At 37.5% G+C, this 20527-nt stretch overlaps 1 protein-coding gene across 1 annotated transcript in view; it reads right to left on the bottom strand.

Moving 5' to 3' along the window:
- The window catches only part of LAMA2 (laminin subunit alpha 2), a 458292-nt gene that overhangs the window by 323055 nt on the left and 114710 nt on the right, over positions 1-20527 (bottom strand). The window contains exons 2-3 of the mRNA XM_087817608.1: positions 18613-18783; positions 12411-12523 (exon numbers count right to left, since the gene is read on the bottom strand). Coding sequence (XP_087673734.1) covers positions 12411-12523; positions 18613-18783 — 284 coding nt within the window. The remainder of the gene's footprint in view (positions 1-12410; positions 12524-18612; positions 18784-20527) is intronic.

Here is a 20527-nt window from a genome sequence, read left to right as displayed (position 1 = left end):
CTCTCTCTCCCCCTTCCTCTCTCTCAAAAATCAACAAAAACATATCTTTGGGTGAAGATTAACAAACAAACTGCGGATTGTTGCTAAAGAACTAGCTATTGGCCAAGCATTATAAAAGGTACGAAAGCCAGAGATTTAACTTTTTTTTTTATGCCAAGCTTCCTATCTGTAGTCAGTCCAGAATTCTATCACAAATAGTGACCATAAACAGAAGATAATAAATACAGACGCTTGTTGAAAGCCAATTTTACGTATATTTTGTACAGAGGAGACACTTTTAGCTTTTGCCTGTTCAGCATAATATATTGTGGCGTATCATCACTGACAGAAGTAAAGAATAGCAAACAGTATGACTATTAAAATCTGTGAGTGCAGTCTTTTTTTTGTCTAGGTCATAAACTTTATTATTATAATGCAAACCAAAAGAAGGCAATGATTTAAATTGGAGATATCCTTGACATGAACATCTTAGACAGGCATCAAATGCTTCAAGTACACAGCATACTAGACTAACTTCAGATCAATTTTTGCAGCCTAAACATAAATGAAATTATTGAAATACGGACAGACTACATTTAAATGTCCACATTCTCAGTAATTTTTTCTAGGAAGGTTTAGAAGAGAATATTTAAATAGGGGCAGGGATAGGTCCAGGATGAAGAAGGGTGGGAAAGGACAGTTACGCCTTCAGCCAAATTTGCTTTGCTAGCATTACTCTCACCTGTGGGCTTTCTAATATTCCTAACACAGATTCTAATATTCTACATTTCCACACATATATATTTAAAAGTCCCACGGAGTAATATACTGGTTATTTCATGGATTCATTTATTCTACAAATATTATTGAGGAACGCATTATTTATTTTGCCCGTCTTTAAACAAGCTGTTGAGATACAACAGTGAAGAAAACAAAGTTACTCTCTCACAGGGGTTATAGTTTAGAAAAATAGAAGGATCCAAGGGGGCGGTGGACTGAGTGGAAGCTGCACTTACACTCTCCTGGGACCAATCTGGATTTACAACTAAAACATAGAAAAACCATCCTGAAAACCAACTGAAGATGAGCTGGGGAGCACCCTCAAGATCAAGGAGAAAAAGGGGAGACCTCATAGAGACTGGTAGGAACTGCGGAGGTAAGAGGGCTGGCTGGGCTCCCACAGGTGGCAGCTGAAGGGCCGGAGGGAGATCTCAGCTGGGGGGGGCGGGGTGTCCCACTGAGGACTCTGGGGCCTCAACCCCAGGCTGGGCTCCCCAGCCCAGAGCACAGAACTGAGAAAGGTGCCCACACAACATCTGGCTGTGAAAAGCAGCCGGGTTTCTGTCTTAAAGAGCTAATGCACAGAGTTTCGTGTGCAGCCACTCACCTTGGGCTCCAGCGGAGGGGGAGCGGAGTGACTGGAGCTGCGTGGGGAGAGTCTGGGGTTGTGGGCTCTGGAGAGTGAGATCAGGGGACGCCCATCAGGGCTCCTGTGCCGAGTCATTCCCCCAGACTGTGGGGGACATCTTTCTTGGGCGGCCAGTTTTCAGCTTTTGCCTGAGGGGGAAGCAATTGCCCCACCCTGCTGGAAGCCTCTCGCCCTGCCCAGAGGAGTTTCTACAGCCTGAGGCTTGCTAAGAGACTGATAACAACCACCTGTCCCACCCTGTGGAGCTTCTGCAGCCTGAGGCTCGTTAAGAGAATCAGATTAATCAGTCTGCAGGCAGAGGCAGACTTCAGGGTGCTTTGAGTCTATGCCTGACCTGCTTCTGGACCCAGGCCTTGGAAAAGCAGACTTTGGTGTGCATCTTGGTCTGTCCAAAGGCACCCAGCCCCAGCAGAGGAGACCTCAATCCTAGGGTTGTTGATAGCTCCAAACATGGTACTCAGGGCCAGTCACAAACAGTGTCTGACATTGGCCTGCACCAGAGACCCTCCAAAAACACTGAGAGTCGTAGAAAATCTACCTAACGCTTAAAAACAAACCAAAAATGTAGCTAAAATGGGGAGACCAAAAAACAAGCCCCAAATGAAAAAACAAGAGAAGTCTCCAGAAAAAGAGCCAAATGAAACAGGGATAAGCAATCTCTAGGACAGAGTTCAGAATATTGATTGTAAGGATACTCAACAGCATGAAAACATATTTGCCAACGACACATCTGATAAGGGGTTAATGTCCAAAATATATAAGGAACACATACAACTTAACAAAAGGAAGACAAAGAATCCAATTAAAAAATGGGCAAAGGACCTAAAAAGACACTTCTCCAAAGAGGACATACAAATGAGACATATGAAAAAATGCTCAACATCGCTAATCATCAGAGAGATGCAAATTAAAACCACAATGAAGTATCACTTCACACCTGTCAGAATATCTACCATCAACAAATCAGCAAACAAGTGCTGGCAAGGGTGTGGAGAAAGGGGAGCCCTAGTACACTGCTGGTGGGAATGCAGACTGGTGCAGCCGCTATGGAAAGCAGTATGGAGGTTCCTCAAAAGATTAAAAATGGACCCGCCATTTGACCCAGTGATCCCACTTCTAGGAATATATCCTAAGGAATCCGAAACACCAGTCACAAAGAACTTATGCACCCCTATGTTCGTAGCAGCACAGTTTACAATAACTAAGATCTGGAAACAGCCCAAGTGCCCATCAGTAGATGAGTGGATAAAAAAGCTGTGGGAAATTCACACCATGGAATACTATGCAGCTATAAAGAGGAAGGACCTTTTATCCTTTGGCACAGCATGGAGGGAACTAGAAAGTATTATGCTAAGTGAAATCAGCCAGTCAGAGAAAGACAAGTACCATGTGATCTCACTTATATGTGGAATATAATAAACAAAATAAACTGATCAACAAAATGGGTCCAGAGACATAGAAGCATAGAACAGACTGAGCGATCTCAGAGGGAAGATGGGGAGGGGGTTGTGGGTGGGGAGAGATTAATCAAAGAACTTATATGTTTATAGCATAACCCATGGACACAGGCATTGATATGGGGAAAGCCTGGGGGTGGGATGGATGCAGGTTGGAGGGGATCAATGGGGAAGTAAAGGGGAATCTAAAAAGAAAAAGAAAAAGGCAAAAAAATAAAAATAAAAAAGAAAGAACACATCAATTTCAGAAAAAGAAAGTATAATTTGTATTTCTTTATAGCATTGTTTTATAGGAATAAGAATATAAAATTGAAAAGTCCTTAAAAAATTAAAATGTGAAAGAAAAAGAAAAAGGCAATACACCAGCAGTGGGCTGGAAGCAGCTTGCCCTGGCTTTCAGAAAGCCAAGTGGGTGTCTCTCTTCCCTATTCCTTTTTGAATAACATCATGTTGGTAACTTAAAATCTGCCCTGATGGGAATATTTACACCATGAAAACTGGCCAACACTACAAATCAGGGCTCCCCTCCCCCCCCCCCAAGCCATTTGTTAAATACTTTCAAGGACTCCCACTGCAACAAATAATGTAAATGAATAAATAATGCAATTTTAGGTAAAAGTTTCTAAAATAGATGGTGATCAGGAAAGGAATTTCTGAGACGACATGTGAGCAGAGACCTCACTTATACGAGGGAGGAGGTCATGTCAAGGTCTGGGGAAAGAACATTTTAGACAGAGGAAGCAGCAAGTGTAAACAGCCTGATGCAAGAATGAACTTGAATCATCCTAAGAAGGTCAAGGTCTGGAGTAAAATATTAGCAACAGATTGTGGTCAGCCATGCTGTTGGAGGAGCACACAAGGCCCAGGTTATGCTGGCTGGACAGGATGTGGCATGGAGTATGGATTTCCTCTGTGCATGTTAGGAAGCCAATGGAAGATTCTGAGCAGTGGGGGGATGAGATCCAATGTATATTTTTAAAAGATTGCCATGGCTGCTGTTTGGTGAGCAGGCTATAAGGAGGGGATGTGAAAGCAGAGAGACCAGTCAGGGGGCTCTTCTGTAGTCCTGGTGAGAGATGATGGTGTCTTAGATTAAGGGGTAGTGGTGCAGGTAATAATGTCAGACTCAGGATATATTTTGTAGGCTGAGTTTGCAGATCTTGGATAAGGGGCATGAAGGGAAGAGAGTAATCGAATATGATTCCCAAGGTTTTTGTTTCTTTTCATTTTTTTGTATGAACGATTGGATTGAGTGGTGCTATTGCTGAGAAGGTCCGTGTTTGGGACAAGTAAATCATCAGGACTTCTGCTTTGAGCTATAAAACTTGAGATACCCTATTAGATGTGCAAGTATGTTGGTTGAGGGACAAATTCAGTGTGTAATGTTAAATGGCCTCTGCCACTTTAGAAAGTTTCATAGCCTTTCTGTGCCTCACTTTTTCCCCATCTGGACAATAAAAATAATAACACTTCCATCATAAAGTTGTGAGGAGTCCAAACATAGTACATGTAAAGTGCTAAGGGCAGTGTTTAGCCCACATTAAGCATTCATTATTAGTTATTATAATCAGCAGCAATACTTTTACCTACTTCTTAGCCAATACATAAGTTGTTACATTTTTATATAATCTTGAAAGGGAAAGAAACTTGCATATGAAGTTGGCAAGAGAATATAGATCTATTTTGAAACTGTTATTTAAGAGAACGGCAGATACACAGAGACAAAGAGAAATTAGAGTAATGGACAAATATCTTCTCATTGGGATAAAATCTACCTGAGTCCCTATCCTACCTATCTTTGCAATTCACATGCCAATAGTCATTTGGTTTATGGTTTTTTGCTTTGTTTTGGTACAGAGTTTCAGTTTTGTAAGAGGAAGAGTTCAGGAGCTGATGATGGGAGCACAGCAACATGAATGCATTAATCCACTAAACTCTACACTCGAAAATGGTTGTTAGGATGGCAAATGTTATGTTATGTAGATTTTACCACAGTTTAATAAAAAATAAACCAGAGCGTACTCTGAGAGGCTGACCGTAAGTGAAAATGTGGTCCAAAGTATTATTAAATACTGCCTGAGTTGAAAGGGAAAAGATAATCTTACTTAAATAAAGTGTAGCTGAGGAAGACAGAGTCTCTTTTTAAAGAAAATGAATATATTGATGTTGTCAGTGACTACAACAAGATGGACAAAAACAACGGCTTTTACAAAGAATAACTTTCCGACATATCAAAAGGCACTGTAAGAACTGGGAATTATTTCAGGGATGAACTAGGAAGCCCTACGAGGTTCTCTTAAGAGAAAGACATACAGGATAGTCTGTGTACTATTACCAAATAGAGTAATACACTAAGATCTGAATATTAGTGTCCCTCAAAAATTCATATGTTGACATTTTAATCCCCAAGGTGATGGTATCAGGAAGTGGGGCCTTGGGGATGTGATTAGGTTATGAAGTCACAACCCTGGTGATTGGGATTAGTGCCCTCCCTAAAGAGATGCCCACAGCACTCCCTTGTCCTTCTGTGACGTGAGACTTCAAAGAGTCTGAGACTTCCAGCCTCCAGAACGGTGAGAAATTAATTTCTGTTGTTTATAAGCCATCCGGTCTGTAGCATTTTGTTACAGCACCCCAAGTGGACTATGAAGACACATATCGAGTCCAGATCTTCTCTGTCTCAGGACATACCCATCTTTATCTAGATGCATATATAAAAAGGTGACAGGCCCGCTGAGAGAGAGGTTAATCATGACACGAGGGTGTTATCTATCCTTGAAATCTCAGTTGTGTTCTATAATACAACACAGCAAATGGTAATCTTAGAGTGGAATCTATATTGTGACTGGTTGAATTTTGAGTATATTCTAACATCATTGGAAAATACCATTTTACTCTTTTACTCCAGTTCTTGTTCTTTCAAGTTCATTTCATTTGCATTGCCACACTTCCAGAATCATGGAAAAGCTGATCGTTTGAAATGAAGTCATTAAAAGAGGCGGCACTGAGGATGATGGAAAGGCAAAAATGAAGATTTTATTTAAATAGTATTATTGAGAAAACGACACACTACCGCAAGACTATAGCACAGAAACACTAAAAGTGTGAAGACGGAAAGCTAAATTAAATGTTTACAATTAAGTATTCACTCATCTTTGCTTCTCAACCTGACTTACTAGATTAATGTAATCCTAACGACCCAGTGCAGATAGGCAACTGCTCATTCGTGTTTTGGACTGATTTCCTTGGTTGCACTACATTACGAGGCTGATGTTTCTTCATTGTTTCAGCTAATTTGAGATTAATCTACATGACCTTCCAACAGCAAGCTGGACTGAAAAACCCCATTAAAATATTTGTAAAAACAAACAAAACTGAGGTATTGTGACAGGGAATACATTACTTTTACTATTTAGACAGATCTGGCTAATAAGGGTGTTATGACCTTTTTTCTGTACAGTTTTATTACCTGTTACCTTAATTTGAAAATTATACATTCAACATTAGCGAGTTTAAATAAATAAGCTGAATGCTGATAGGTGTTGTTGTGGTGGGAGCTTCTAAATTAAATCCCAGTGTTTGAAGCCATTCGCCTTCTATTAAAGATTCTCTAATAAAAAATATTGTCATTCATTGAAACTTAATATTTTTTCTATATTCTGATATTTCCAGTATCTGAGTGGTTTAATCCATCCCTCTCAGCAGCTGTACTGCAACAGTTGACCACTCAAAGAATAAAATGGGAGCATACACGATATTCCACCTACATAATGAAATACAGTTGTGTTTCATGTGTGGAAACCATCAAATAGTTGTGAAAAATTGCCCACATTCCATCTATTTTAGGCAGTGCTGTTCAGAATTTCCATCACAGAATTAGTATGATATAAAAATTTTAACACATCTTTTTCCACAGAATTTTAATAGATCTCTGTCTTTCTATTGTTATTCCTGTTTTAAATAGTTCTTTAATTTATTTCCTGGTTTCAGGAATCATCTTCCAGGGCAGTCATCTCGACACTATTGAAATTAGGATCTGCATCTCCAAAATGTTTACATGTTCATGATGTTGCTACAATTTAGTTTGTCAGCATTTCACATCAAAATACATAATATCCTATGTCTACACCCTCGTTTAATCAGTATTATCATTGCCTTCCCCCACTTTTTGCATCTACATTTTTTCTACTAGGAAATAATATAATGTAAGTCCTAGATTTCTTTGTTTCAAAAGGGGAGTTAACTTGATAAGAGCCTGCTTTTCCCAAGCAAAGCTATAAACGTGGTAAAGTCACACAGAGAGTGAAAAATATGGCTAAAGTTTAGAAGGTGTTTAGAAAAAGGATTAGTGAGAAAATTTACTTCATGATACTCAACCTGAGACCTAGAGAAAAATTTATAAATTAAAAAATTATGCTGCATATTTTATCATAAGAAACTGAAGCTATTTCATCTTTTGTTTAATTCTCAGCTTTAACAAGATTCTTACATTATGGACTGTTGATCTGCATTGTTCGTTCATTCAATCATTTCTTCATTTATATAAATTGATCAAGCGACTCATATACTGGGCACTATTCTGAGTGCTCAGGATGTGGCAATTAAAAAAACAACACAGACAAATATGTCCACTTTCATGAAAATTGCATTTAGAAAGGCAAGGTAAACAACATTTAACATAAATAGTAAAATGTACATAGTAAGTTAGTGATATATTTTATGGAGAAAAATAAAGCAGGGAAATGGGAGAGGAACTGAAAAGGGGTTTACAATTTTAAATTAGGTTAGGGAGGTCCTTGCTAAGAAAGTGACACTTGGATAAAAACTGAAAGGATGTAAGGAAAATGCTATATAGAAATGGGATGAAATAATTCCAGACAGACAAAACAGCAAGTGCCAAGGCCCTGAGGCAGGAATAGTAAGTACAAAGGTCTTCACGACCCATTGAAGTAGACAGTGGGGCAACTGAAGAGAGAAGATAAAGCCAGAGGTGAAAGACAGGGTAAGTTCAAGATCCTGTAAATCCTTGTGGAGCATTGTGCTTTTCACACTGAGTGCAATGGAAGCCATTAGATTTTTGGTAAAAGGAGTGATATGATATGATTTTGTACTAATCAGGTCAATGTGACTACAGTACTGAAACTAGACTGAAGGGGAGATAATTAGAACTAATGTACTATATAATATAGACTCTGAAGCTGGTTGCCACCTTTATTAATGATTAAAAGGTCAGCACAAATTCATTTAGAAAGAGAATACATTTTCTAATTAACCACAGATCCTACTTGTGACATTAAATCAATGATCTTAAAAAAACAAAAAAATGAAACAAAACTAAAGCAGGTAAAGAACTGTCCTTTTAATTATATTCTGCTGTAATAAACAAGATGTATCCATATAGGACATTTTGAACATGTAGATTATAATGTTTTCTATAGTTAGTTATATTCATCAATTTAGCAGTGATCCAAATAGCAACAAGAAAAAATTCAGTGATTTGAAGCACAGTATGGACCATTCTTTCATCATATCTGCTGAGCTCCTGCTAAATGCTGAGGATCATGATGGATATAAACCATCAGACCTCTGCCTTCAAGAACTCACAATCTAGTAGGACTACAGGAAAATAAACATCCAATCACCACGCCATGGGTTAATGCCTTATAGAGATCTCTCCTCAGAAGGAAACCTTTACGTCTGTTGAATAAAAGCATATTTAACTTGGACTATTTAAATCTTATACGGCTTTTTAATACATTCATGTCTATGGCTTCTCCTATTTAGATAATGAGATCTTAAATGTAGAGATATTGTTTATGCTCCTTTCTACCTGTTGAATGATTAATTATGAATTGTATCTATCTCACTTTTTCATTATTTAATAGGTGAAGCTAATAATGCTCTCTGAGCTATAGAGCAACAGAGCCTATTAATAGGGATGAAAAAGAGTCTGAGGAAAGCATACATATGAGAAAATGATCTTTTTTCAAGGTTGAAAATTTGATTACCCTTATTAAACAAAATAAATTTTGAATATATGAAAAAGTTGAATACATTGAAATATCTAAGTGAATTTCATGATTTTTTTTTGTTTTTGTTTTTGTTTTTTTATAGAAGGGTTCAGTCATTACATTAAAGGTTCAAGGCTTAAGGAAAAAATGCCTCTATGCTATTAACATAGACCCTAAAAGTATCGTAATAGCTGCATAAAAATGTTAATTCGATCTTGTTCCAAAACAGAATTCTCATTTAAAATCATTAACCTATCTCACTAAATATGTCTCTGTGAGGTCAGTAAATAAAATATTTATACCAAGAACATGTGGAAACTGATCTCTGAAGCTGCAAGACAATCTTTCTTGATCGCTGCATTTTTAGTTCTGGGGCGTTAACCAGGAAGAGAAGCAACTGTTTATTGAGGTAAAGAGGATTCCTACCTATGAACACATCTAATTCCATGACCTTTCTGGATTATCCAGCAGTGAATTTGGCCTCAAAATATACTAATGAAGTCTACGGAGAAGCTGCCCCTGTGTTTCATCCTGCTCGCTCAACTTCCTTCCTGAACAAATCCAAGGACCCACCTGAGAAAAGGGCCAGATTTAAAAAGCCGTAAAATGAGATCAGATATTATAACACATATTGTGGCAAAAATGTGGTTGAAAAGAGACTAAAATGAAATATTTTGGGCATCCTATTAACCTGCAGGCCCCTATTATTGTCTTTTAAATAGATGCACATTTTTCTCTGTCCTCACACCGGGTTTTTGCATACTCATCACTAGAACAGCTAAACTTCTCTAAGAGTTTATGCTTTTACTAGGATATTACAATAGCTATAATTGCCAGATGGGGTTTAGTTGTTATATTGCTGTTTTCATTATTTGAAATTTCCTGCCATGATTTCATAATATTTATTTTTGCTAGTCTAGTAGCTGGGGCCCAGCATGATTGAATCATTTCCTTACAATATGCTGTGAGCAAATGATAGAATTAGGGAAAGTTAATTATCCCTTAGTAATAAAAATCTAAAAACAATCAATTTATAAAATAAGCAGCAGCTTTCCTCACTATAAATTGTTATATTTTTCCAGTACCTATGTTGAATGTTAAAATGTAAAAGAAATGTCCCAGTGTGATCTGTAATGATTTAATCAAGGAAACCCAAAGGTGGGTGTTTATATTTAAAATAGTAATTCACTAAAAGTATTTCACAGAGGAGTCAAGCACACATCAATAACAGAAGATAAACTGGCCCTTGTTAAAATTCAGACATCTCAAAATATATAGGAGGACTAATGAATGGCCAAACCTCTTGCTGAATCACTGACAAACATTTAGTGATATTTACCTATTTACTGCTATCTGCTGCCCTTGACTCCCACTGGATAACAGTTCATATCGTGTCAAATAACCTATTAATCCTTCATGCTATATGTAGGTAGAAAGGACAAGTTATGCCATTTGAAAGGCATACTAACCTGTGCTAGAAAATGAAAAATCTAGCCTCTTATATACTATGAAGCAAATGTTGGCTATCTTCTTACACTGAAACCAGGAGATCATAGTGTAGCATTTCTTGAACCCAAACCATCTATTGACGCTTTGATTATATACCAAAAATTCTCATGAGCTCCCCAGGTTAGGTCTTCACATCCCAGTTTAGGAAATTCTGGTATAGTTTGGGGGTCTGAATTCAGACAATTCAGGCTGAATGAAAAAGGCAGGTATGTTCAATAGAAATGATTCAGTAAAAACTTGTGATTGTACCATACAATGCACCATGCACCATTGTGGTTGAGCTCAAAGAGTAATGTAAGTGATTTGTGCAAATTATATTAATAATTGACTCTCTTGCTCCATGTGCAATCTAACAAAATAGGTGGAGAGTAAACCAGAGCAATTAACCATCCCTATTTGTTGATTCCCTCTCCCAGGATGTGACCTTAGGCAATAGACAGCAGACTCACTCCTGATTGAGAGGCAGACCTTCAGTGAGCACATGAAGTGGGAGAACTTCTGTGACCGATAAAAGACCATGTTGTCTGTATCAGGAGTGGAATGAAATGCATTTTGAGGCTAGAACTTCAGGCAATTCATACACAAGACTTCAGTGGCCTAAAGCATGATGGATCCGTGTGGTAGTTTGATCTGCCATACCTGAATGGGGCTCTGAGACTTCTTGAGAAATCCCTTTAACTCAGAGTTGACATGCAGCTGCCAGTATGGGTGGAAATAAATCCAGGGCAGCTGGTGATTTAGCTATAGCAATGAACCCCTGCTGCTATCCAGCTGTTCAGGTCCTGAGGAGTCCCAGGTGGATGGAAAGAGGTTCTGCTGAGACCCACCAGTTAGCTCTTTAGAGTTCCTAATGTGTGCACCCTGGCCAAAAGGGGCCCAAATCCTGAAGAGGGTAAGTCATACTCCCATTGTGGAAATGCCTGGTGTCTATATGGCCCCCTGAGAATGTGACTAACCCCCATTGATTGGTGCTTCCTTCCACTATGGCCACCTGTGGAAACAAAACCTGTATTTAGTTTCTGTTACTGACTGTCTTGGCCATTTCCCCTTCACTAATCCCAAGCTCTGCTACTGCTCTGTGTCCACTGGGCTAGAGAAGAGTGGCTAAGAGTCTTTCCTACAGGATTCCAGGAAGTGAGAGAGAAACAGGCCGAGTTAAACAGTTCACTGCCTCTAGTCTCTGGCCTCAGTCAATTGAGTTGGCTTTTGTACTTGGAAAAAGAGAAAAATACAGGAATATTTTTTGGGATGCCATACTATCTGCAAGCCTAAATAGGTTGGGGTGATGGTGATTCTTAATTAATTACGTCAGCCTGACCTGAATATTGTGAACAGAAAGAAGAAAGAAATTAAGTGTGGAAGGCACCTAGGTCGACGCAACACAAACTCAAACAACTTCCAACGTCAATTTTATACAACTACAAGGCTTGTTACCTCATTTAGTGATACAAATTTAATAGTCAACTGCCATGGCTTGCTTGCTCTCAATAATGACGAGGGGTGGGGTGGAGGCAGCAATTTGCTCCAGAGCCTTGTTATCCAAGTACCTTTAGCACACCACCATGAGTAGAGTAATTATTATAAAAATTAAAAATGGCAGTAGTATATGTTCTTTATGTAAAATTTTGTTGATCTATATTTTCATCATTAACTCTCATTAGTCAAAAACAGAATCAGCTCTTTATTCAGTGCTAAACTCTTTCGGTGAATTGATTTTAGCTATGCTTTAGAAATAAATATCAAAAATTTTAAAACAATGACATGCTAAATGAATAGGCTGCTTTGTTTATTGTATCAAGGAAATGATGGAGGGTGCTAAGAAAGAGCATCTTCCCACCAAAGAACTACTAGCAACATAGAAAGCAAATCCAGGATACAATTTCAAAGTGGAAAATGACTTAAAAAAAAGAGGCACTATATCTGGTTTTTAAAAAAAGGCAACAGGATTAAGAAGCACAAATTGTTAGTTACAAAATAGCCACAGGGATGTAAAGGGAATAAAAAAGGAAGGAGGAGGCACTGTACCTGTTGCAAATCCAGTGTAATGGTCACATAATGGTATTCAATTCCATTCTTAATACTGGGGCTCTGCCACCAAGTGTTCTTTCCATCAATAGCGTTTGTAATTGGGTGTCTCTCTATGGAAAGGGAAGAGAAATGATAATATAATAAATGTATTGCTTTTTCTTTTAAAAAAAAAAGTAAAAACTAAGTTAAAATCATCCTCATGTGACTATCAAACATTAAAAGAGTGATTCATATTTTCCACAGAATTTATTCAATGTCAACTTTTTCACAGCACTCTGCAAGGTAGCGTGAAATGGTTAAATTCTTAGCCTATAAAACAAGAAGCTACTCAGCACTCTGGCCATCGACTAAAATGGGCAAATTTAACAAAGCTACAGAAATTAAGTGTGAACAAATAATACTGAAATTTAGTTGATGTGTCAAGCAAAACCCTCACTGATGGAGGTGTTTCTAGTAGGCCATCAACTCTGTTAACAGAAACGCAAAATCCTGAGTGGTGGTTTAAGGTACTTGAAGATTTGCCCTCCTGACACAGTCATTACTGAGACTCAGGCAATCCAATATGCATCTGGTTTTCATAGAAAAGGCTGTCAAATCCATCTTGTGCGGCTTTTTGTAGTCAGTTCTTAACTTGCCAACTTTCCACCACTATTTAAAAGTATAATGAAAGATACTCCAACCCTCCCAGCCAGCCTGCTCCTGTTCCCATAATCCCTCACTCAGTGAGAGGTCCCGACAGCAATGTCAAGCAGCAAGAGCGCTGCCTGTGAAACTTCATCTTCCCCCAAACCACGGATCTTTCCTTGTCTTCACTCTTATATATGAGAACAGAATCTATTGTGAGAATAACAGGGAGATTGAGGATGGACAATAAATAAAAAGTGAGGACAATCATTGCCCCCTTTCCCTGCAGTCCTCTGGTGCAGTCCTTCCTCCTACCGACTTCAGGCCGCAGGTTCCTCGTCTCCTCCAGCTGAGCTCAAGGCATCTCACTGCCAAAGCCCTCCTCCCATTCTGGTTCTCAGTCATGGGTTCTTGTCTGAAATCTGCGCTTCTCTCTTCTCAAGTCCTGTTCCTCACCCCACCCCACCCCACCTCACCCCACCCCCGCCCCAAGGAGGCCCAGCTCCTGAACTGGTGAGACTGGTGGGAGTGGAGATCGTGGGATGTTCCCATTTCTATCCCCAGGACTGAATTAAAGGGACTTGGCTTCCTGACCTCTGGCTTGGCAGTGGGCCTATTTTCCCACGGAAACGTCAATAAAGTGGGGATTAGCTTCCCTGCTCCTCTTCTGTTCTTTATGGATGAAGGGTGCCTTGAGGTTTCATTCAGCCTTGAGAATTTTTATGATACTAATTCTCTGGGAAGGTGTTTCAAATGTAGGCCTAACAATAACCTTTCAGATCAGAATGCTTTTTTAAAAATTTTTTTTGCAAATTGAAGAAAGACCTAAAAACATGAACAAACCATATTACCATGAGGAACAACCATGGACTCTGGATGTGCCTACAGTGATCCAGTCAGGCAGTGATAACGGTGATAGAAGGGCACATGGTTTGCAATATGGAGATCTGGGGTCTGAGAAGCTAGACAGTCCACCTGGTTCCACCATTTAGTACTTAATTGGCCATGAACAAGTCGCCTAAACTCTGTGTCATACTTGAAGTAGAGAAAATAAAAGTCCACTATAGTGGCTCCCACATTCTTAATTTTCAGAAAAAAAAAAGGAAAAAATATATGTGTGAGAAAGATTTGTGGAATCAATACAGGAACCCAAGCTCTTTATTTCTCCAAGTAATAGTAGCTGCCTGTATACTTTTACTATCTTTTAATTTACCACCACTATTGTTTCATAAAGTAAATAGGACATTTAAAAGCAACAAAAGTTTTATAAAAACCATAATAAACAATAAAGAATAATTTTTAAGGTATTCCCTTTTTTTTCATGAAAAATTTGGAATTTTGTTCTCATTTTTTCATTTTGCAATTGACTAGTAAAAATACCTTGGATGGGAATTCTCAACTCAGATGGTTATCCGAGGAACATTACAACTATTGATATTATAACCATTATTATGCATATACATAAAATTAATTATATACCTGTTCAAAACATAGACTCTTCTGAATTTTAATTGGAGATAAATTACATTTAACAAAACATATGAACATAAAAATCAAACAAAATGAAGTCCTCATTGCAATAAAACTATAATAGTAAAGTAAAATCATCTTCAAAAGAAAAAAATATTAACAACTTAATATTCAATAAATTCGCCATTTTCAGATTGTGAACATTTTTATTACACATTAATTGTCTTAACATAGTCTGCTATCACCTGTTTAGCCAAAAACATAAACCCTTATGTCTTTGAATTACTTATGGTAATATGTGTTATAGGATACGACAAAAATAATTTTTATTAGTAAATTATTTAATTTAACTAAATAACTGTATGGACTTTGTTTTGTAACAAGTCTTTTTACATTAGCAGTCCATTGAGATGAGGCATCCAATCTCATTAACGAAAAGTAAAATTGCTGTATATACTGAATAATTAACCCTAGTTAACTTGTTCTCTTGAAGCTAGGGAAGGTGTCAGTTCTTTATAATGACAACAAATACCAGAAACATAACTAAATATCAAATAAATGCCCTTGCGTGATATGAGTGGGTGATGAAATTGGCCCATTGTGACTCAGAACTCATAAATGAAATATTACTGGCATCGCTTCTGAAGAAAAATAAATATCACAGCAAACATTTCCTCAACATCCTCTTGAATCTTCTTTACAGATTGTGGGTTTAATGTGTGATAGGAAAACACACACACAAAACCACATTTCCAAATCAAATTTATGGCTCTTAAGTAATTGGCTGTCTAATTGAAAATTTTGATATCTGCCACTTCAGGTCAATTTGATATGAGAATTATGAAAAGGAAGGCTGGGAGATGAATTAACAATTAACCATAATCCCCATTATGAAAGTAATTAATTTGCAAAAACTGATTAATTGTTGGCATATTTCCTGTCTTTACAAGAGATAAAAACTTATAACATCCTTGCTACTCAAGTAAATCCAAAGCTAACAGCATCTAAAATTTGGTGAGGAAATTGTTGATAAAGTAAAACTTTCCAACTACTAGTTTTTAATTGGCAAGCACAGTCTATGTAATTAAGTATAGACCTTCCAGATTTATCCTAGCTGTTAACTGAATTTGTGGAATATTATCATCTGTTGCTCCAACTTCTACTAAAATATTTTCATGTGGATCATTGCTAGATTTTTTATTCTTATGGGTTTTAGTCTTTCTAAATGTCCAGTTCTAAAACAGGACTTTAAAATGTAATGAAGCTGGTAATTTAAAATTAATTACACAAAGTAAATCTAGGCTGTGATAAGTTTAAAAAACACTACAACTAACAAAAATGGAAAATACAAACACAAATACATAAAAATGAGAAATACAAAACATACCTCATATATTCCTGCTTTACTGAAACAGTTTATTTGCTTTTTTGTCACAATGTGAAAAAATGGAGTAGGACTGCCTACATATGGATGTTTTCCCCTGAGACAGAGAGACCCTGAATACAGAACTCTAATGAGGGGAGTAAAAGTCCCTCTTGGACTCCATTCAGCAAATGCATCACATCCATTTTCCCGGCCAAGTCTCCACTCAATTTTTTTTCCCAGCCCCACCTTTGCACCTTCCTTCTAACCTGCCTCTATGACTGACCCCACTTCTTCTCTTCCTCCTTTTCTAGAATGCCTGCCCCTCTTACAGCAGGTAACTCAGCTTTTTAGTGCCCTTCTAAGTCTAACCACCTTCTTGGAACTTTCTTTTGTTGCTTCAGTGCCCACTGATGCTTTACTCCTCGAACACATCATTTGTAATATGTACCGCAGGTAAAGTCCTCTGAGTTTACTGTTTTGAATATCTGTTTAATTGCCTTCTGTACCCTAGCCTTATTTACCCTAACATCATACCTGTAGGCAGGAACTATAAACACAGGGTGGGGTGAAAGTAGGTTTACAGTTGCTCATATGGAAAATAATATAATAATTAATAAATAATAATACAAGAATAAACTCTGTTTCCCATACTCAGAACTGTAAACCTACTTTTGCCCCACCCTGTATATGGATTTATGTTTATACACATACATACAGATAGATAAATAGATATGTATATATGTATCCACACACACATTATTTTACACACTCTAACTAACTCTAACTTGCTCTTTGCCGAGCCCATCCTAAATGCACATCTCTACACTCCCAACATGATCCCACCGTTCCCCCCAAAACATTTCCAAGCCTCAAGGCTTTCTCACATTCTTTATGAAATCATCAAGGCTACCAGTTCCTCCCCATCTTTATTTTCCCTAATGAACCTAAAGCTTATAGTCCATCAATTGATTTAATTTTTGGCCCTAAGTTCCATTCTCTTGCTTTTGCTGTTTTCCCAGGGCTCAGGTTAGATCCCTTGCATTGTCCTGCTATATAAGAATAGCAAACAGATGGGGTGTGTTACATCGCACCCTACCCCTGTACCCTAACATAACAGTCTACATCACGGAACATAACCAGAGTCATTAAAAGGCAAGGAAGGTTCTGGTGGTTGCCATCTTTGGTTTCTTAACTATTTTTGTTTTAATACCCTGTCACATATAAGACCAGCAATTTTAATCACAAAAGTCCCAATTTTCCAAACATATTTTTTTCATCATCTCTAAGTTAGATAACAGAGAAGGGACTACGCATTCTTCCTTTTAAGGAGCTGCAAGAAAGAATGCTCAGTGCCTCCCAACTTCTTTTGACATAAAAATTTAAATTGTGAGAGAAAGCTTTTTGTTTTATAAGTTTTACAACTTAAAACAAAAAGAGAAGGAACACTAAGCAAATTTAAAAGTAATATAACTGAGCTTTAATCCCATTATAACTCACCTCATTGACATTAAGTATTCACTTTATTAACCTCGCCAATATATATATTTAATGATTTCCCAATGCACATTTCTAAATCAACCTTCATCTCACACCATTCTCCCCTTCTCCATAAAAATGCTTTACTTGTTAAACTAAATTACTTATAGTTCTCTGAATATATCATGCTGTTTTATACCTTCAAGATTTATGCATGCTTTTTCCTTTACAATACTGTTCACCTTTTCATCTTACTAACTCTTCATTTTTAGGTACATGGGTCACTTTCTCCCAGGTGTTCCCTTAGCATTCAATTTACTTTTCTGTTTCCCTTGTCTTTCCCTAAGTCCCTTAAGTCGGGGGCTATGTATGACTTAATATTATGCTTCAGTACAATGCATTGCCAGTGGGAGGTGTTCAAATGTTTGCCGAATGAAAACATGAATGAGTCTGAGGTATCGGAGTCCTCCTTACAGGCCTCTGAGGTGGCTCTCTATGGCATCTGTTCTTACAACACTCTTCTGGTGGTGAAGAGCCTTCATTATCTGGTTCCTTCCTCTGCACCAGACTCATCTCTACCCTCTGCCCTCTGCCCTCTGCCACTCTCAGTTCTAGTCTTTCCTAACTACTTCTAGTTCCCTGAGCAAGTGAGGTTTTCTGTCTTACTCTCATTTTTCTTCCTGGCATTCCTTCTTCTCTTCCCTCTCTCTCCTCTTCAGCTGCTCAGCCCAAACTTGTCCTTGGATCTCAGCCTAGATATCACTTTATGTGGCAATCCTTCACATACACCAAGACTGAATTCGTGACCGTTCCGCTCTCCCTCAGGCCCCTATGCTCATTCTTTCTTTTGTACTTACCACACTATCTAGCAATCTGCTTTTTGCCCATTTCTTTATTAATTGAAGCCACGGACCACACCTTATTCCTGCTGGATCCCCAGCACAGTACCTGGCACATAAGTGGCCAATGAAGGACTAAAGCCTAAATTAGCAACCACATCCTCAGATACCATTTTGGAGGTAGTAAACCTGACTGCCACGGGTCTTCAGCTAGAAAGCCCTCCTCAAGTACTATACCTGGTTCAGGTAAGGAAATCCAATGTTTGTCAAACAATGGAGAAAGGCTGTTAAAAAGCTCACAGTAGAAGACAAGTTCTAGAAATTTGAGGGATCACAAGACCTTTGACATTTAAATGCAACTTTTTCTCAAAATCTCTATTATAGATCCTTCCCATTGCCATATGAAACATAGTAAAATACATACGATTTGGGTTGCTGCTGTTTTGATTACAGATTCGACATTGGGGGTTCCTCACAGGCTGCCCAGGCACATGCTCTACCAATTTGCAGTACATTTCAGGTCCTTTTTCTCCACATGTTGCATTTGTGGTGATGCGAGCATTAGTAGCAAGATTCAAGACAGCAGGGAATAAACCTGAAAAAGATGGACAAATGAAGCTGCGTCTACCAGAAACAATGTGGTATGATTTTGCTGCATTTTAAAATACAACTAAGACAGGATATTTTTCAGAGCACTAAATTAATCAAAATGAAATAATCAGTGATAAATTTCTAACAAGTACAACACATATATAGCACATGTTATCAAATGAACACTTTTTGCATCTTTCATATGGAATTTAAAGCAATCTTCTAATTTATTAACCTCTAATACTTAATTAGAAAATAGTGTCTCTAACACACACTCTTTAAAAGTCTTTTGTTCATGTTATTGGAAAAAATCTTATTGAATAATCAATCTCTCGTTTCAGCTATTATCTAGTACAGTGATTTTCAACTGGTGTGCCACAAGAATTTTTAAAACATGCAATACCTGACTACTTAGTAAGGGACACTGGCCTCTTTTCCCTTAGATTGTCAAATAAGAACACAATGGCAACAGTCAACATGACAATAGCCGTCCGACGTCAAGACCCTGTCTTGAACCCTAAATATATAGGTCATATAATAGAGTTGCATCTTATTGGTCACATTGAGTAATAAGGTTACGTAAGATTGGTTAATTCCTGGTACCAGAAATCCTTATATACAAGTATAGGCACTTAATTTTTTAAAATGCCACTTTGGAACCAAAAGGGTAGGTAATTACTATTATTATTACTTTTTAATCAATCAAAAGTATGCCTATTTTTGTTAGATTGGCAAAATATATATTTTTTGGTGTGCTGCAGAATTTTGTAATTAGTTTATGTGTGCCATGAGATGAAAGTGGTTGAAAATCACTGATCTAGTAGTAAACTATAACCATGTGTAAAGATTTTGTACAATTATGCATCTATCTTTTCATGGTCATTTTTATGCTCCAATTATCAGGTAATGTAAATGGTTGCTGTAACTTCTTTATATCCAGACTGGAGAAGATAGAAAATGATTAAACAGTTTGGAAAATCATTCTTTTCTGTCCTCTGTGCTACACAGGCATATTGTACAGCAATATCTTACCAGAAACAAGTAGTCATGGTAGTCCATGATTATATACCAGAAAGTATTTGTTAGGTAAAATAAAAGTATTTGTCTTCCTTAGAAATCTCAGAGCCCCATTTCAATGCAGGGCTGGGAGGCCTTTCATGCCATATGAGAAGCCAATTCAGGCCCGTTACTATCTATGACTTACTAATTTCCCCACAGAATTATATAAATAAAATGTGAGCAAAACGACATGGTTATAAAAGAATTGCAGGTATGGAAATAACATTGATTCAAAGATATTTTATATTTATTAAGTAATATGGTGTAATCTCCCAGTAATGCCACTGAGTAGGTTTTATTAGTCCCATTTTACAAATGATGAAAGTGCAGCTCAGAGAAGATAAACAATATGCACAAAGTTGTGAATTAGTGAGATTGATAATTAAAATTTGAGCTCAGCTCTCTAACTCAGATTTATTCTTATCAGTCATGACAAGGAGCCGAAACCCAGTCCTCAGCAAAGCTTATCAGCTTACATATTTAATCAAAACATACTTAGTCCCCATCCCTTTCATGCTTTATTGAGTTTTTTACTCTTAAACTAAAACCATTACTGATATTTACATTTTTTTGGTCTTCTCATTGATTTGTTTCTGTTATACTTATTGATCATGTACTCAAAATTAACCTGTTCTCAATTTAATTGCCTTGCTTGGTGGTCAGAAAACAGTTGCCTATTGAAATTTTAT

The sequence above is a fragment of the Miniopterus natalensis genome, chromosome 5 (assembly GCF_054644295.1).
Source record: "Miniopterus natalensis isolate mMinNat1 chromosome 5, mMinNat1.hap1, whole genome shotgun sequence".
In the NCBI taxonomy this organism is placed as follows: Eukaryota; Metazoa; Chordata; class Mammalia; order Chiroptera; family Miniopteridae; genus Miniopterus; species Miniopterus natalensis.
Note: the sequence above shows the minus strand (reverse complement) of the source record. Positions and strands in the feature narration are given on the sequence as shown.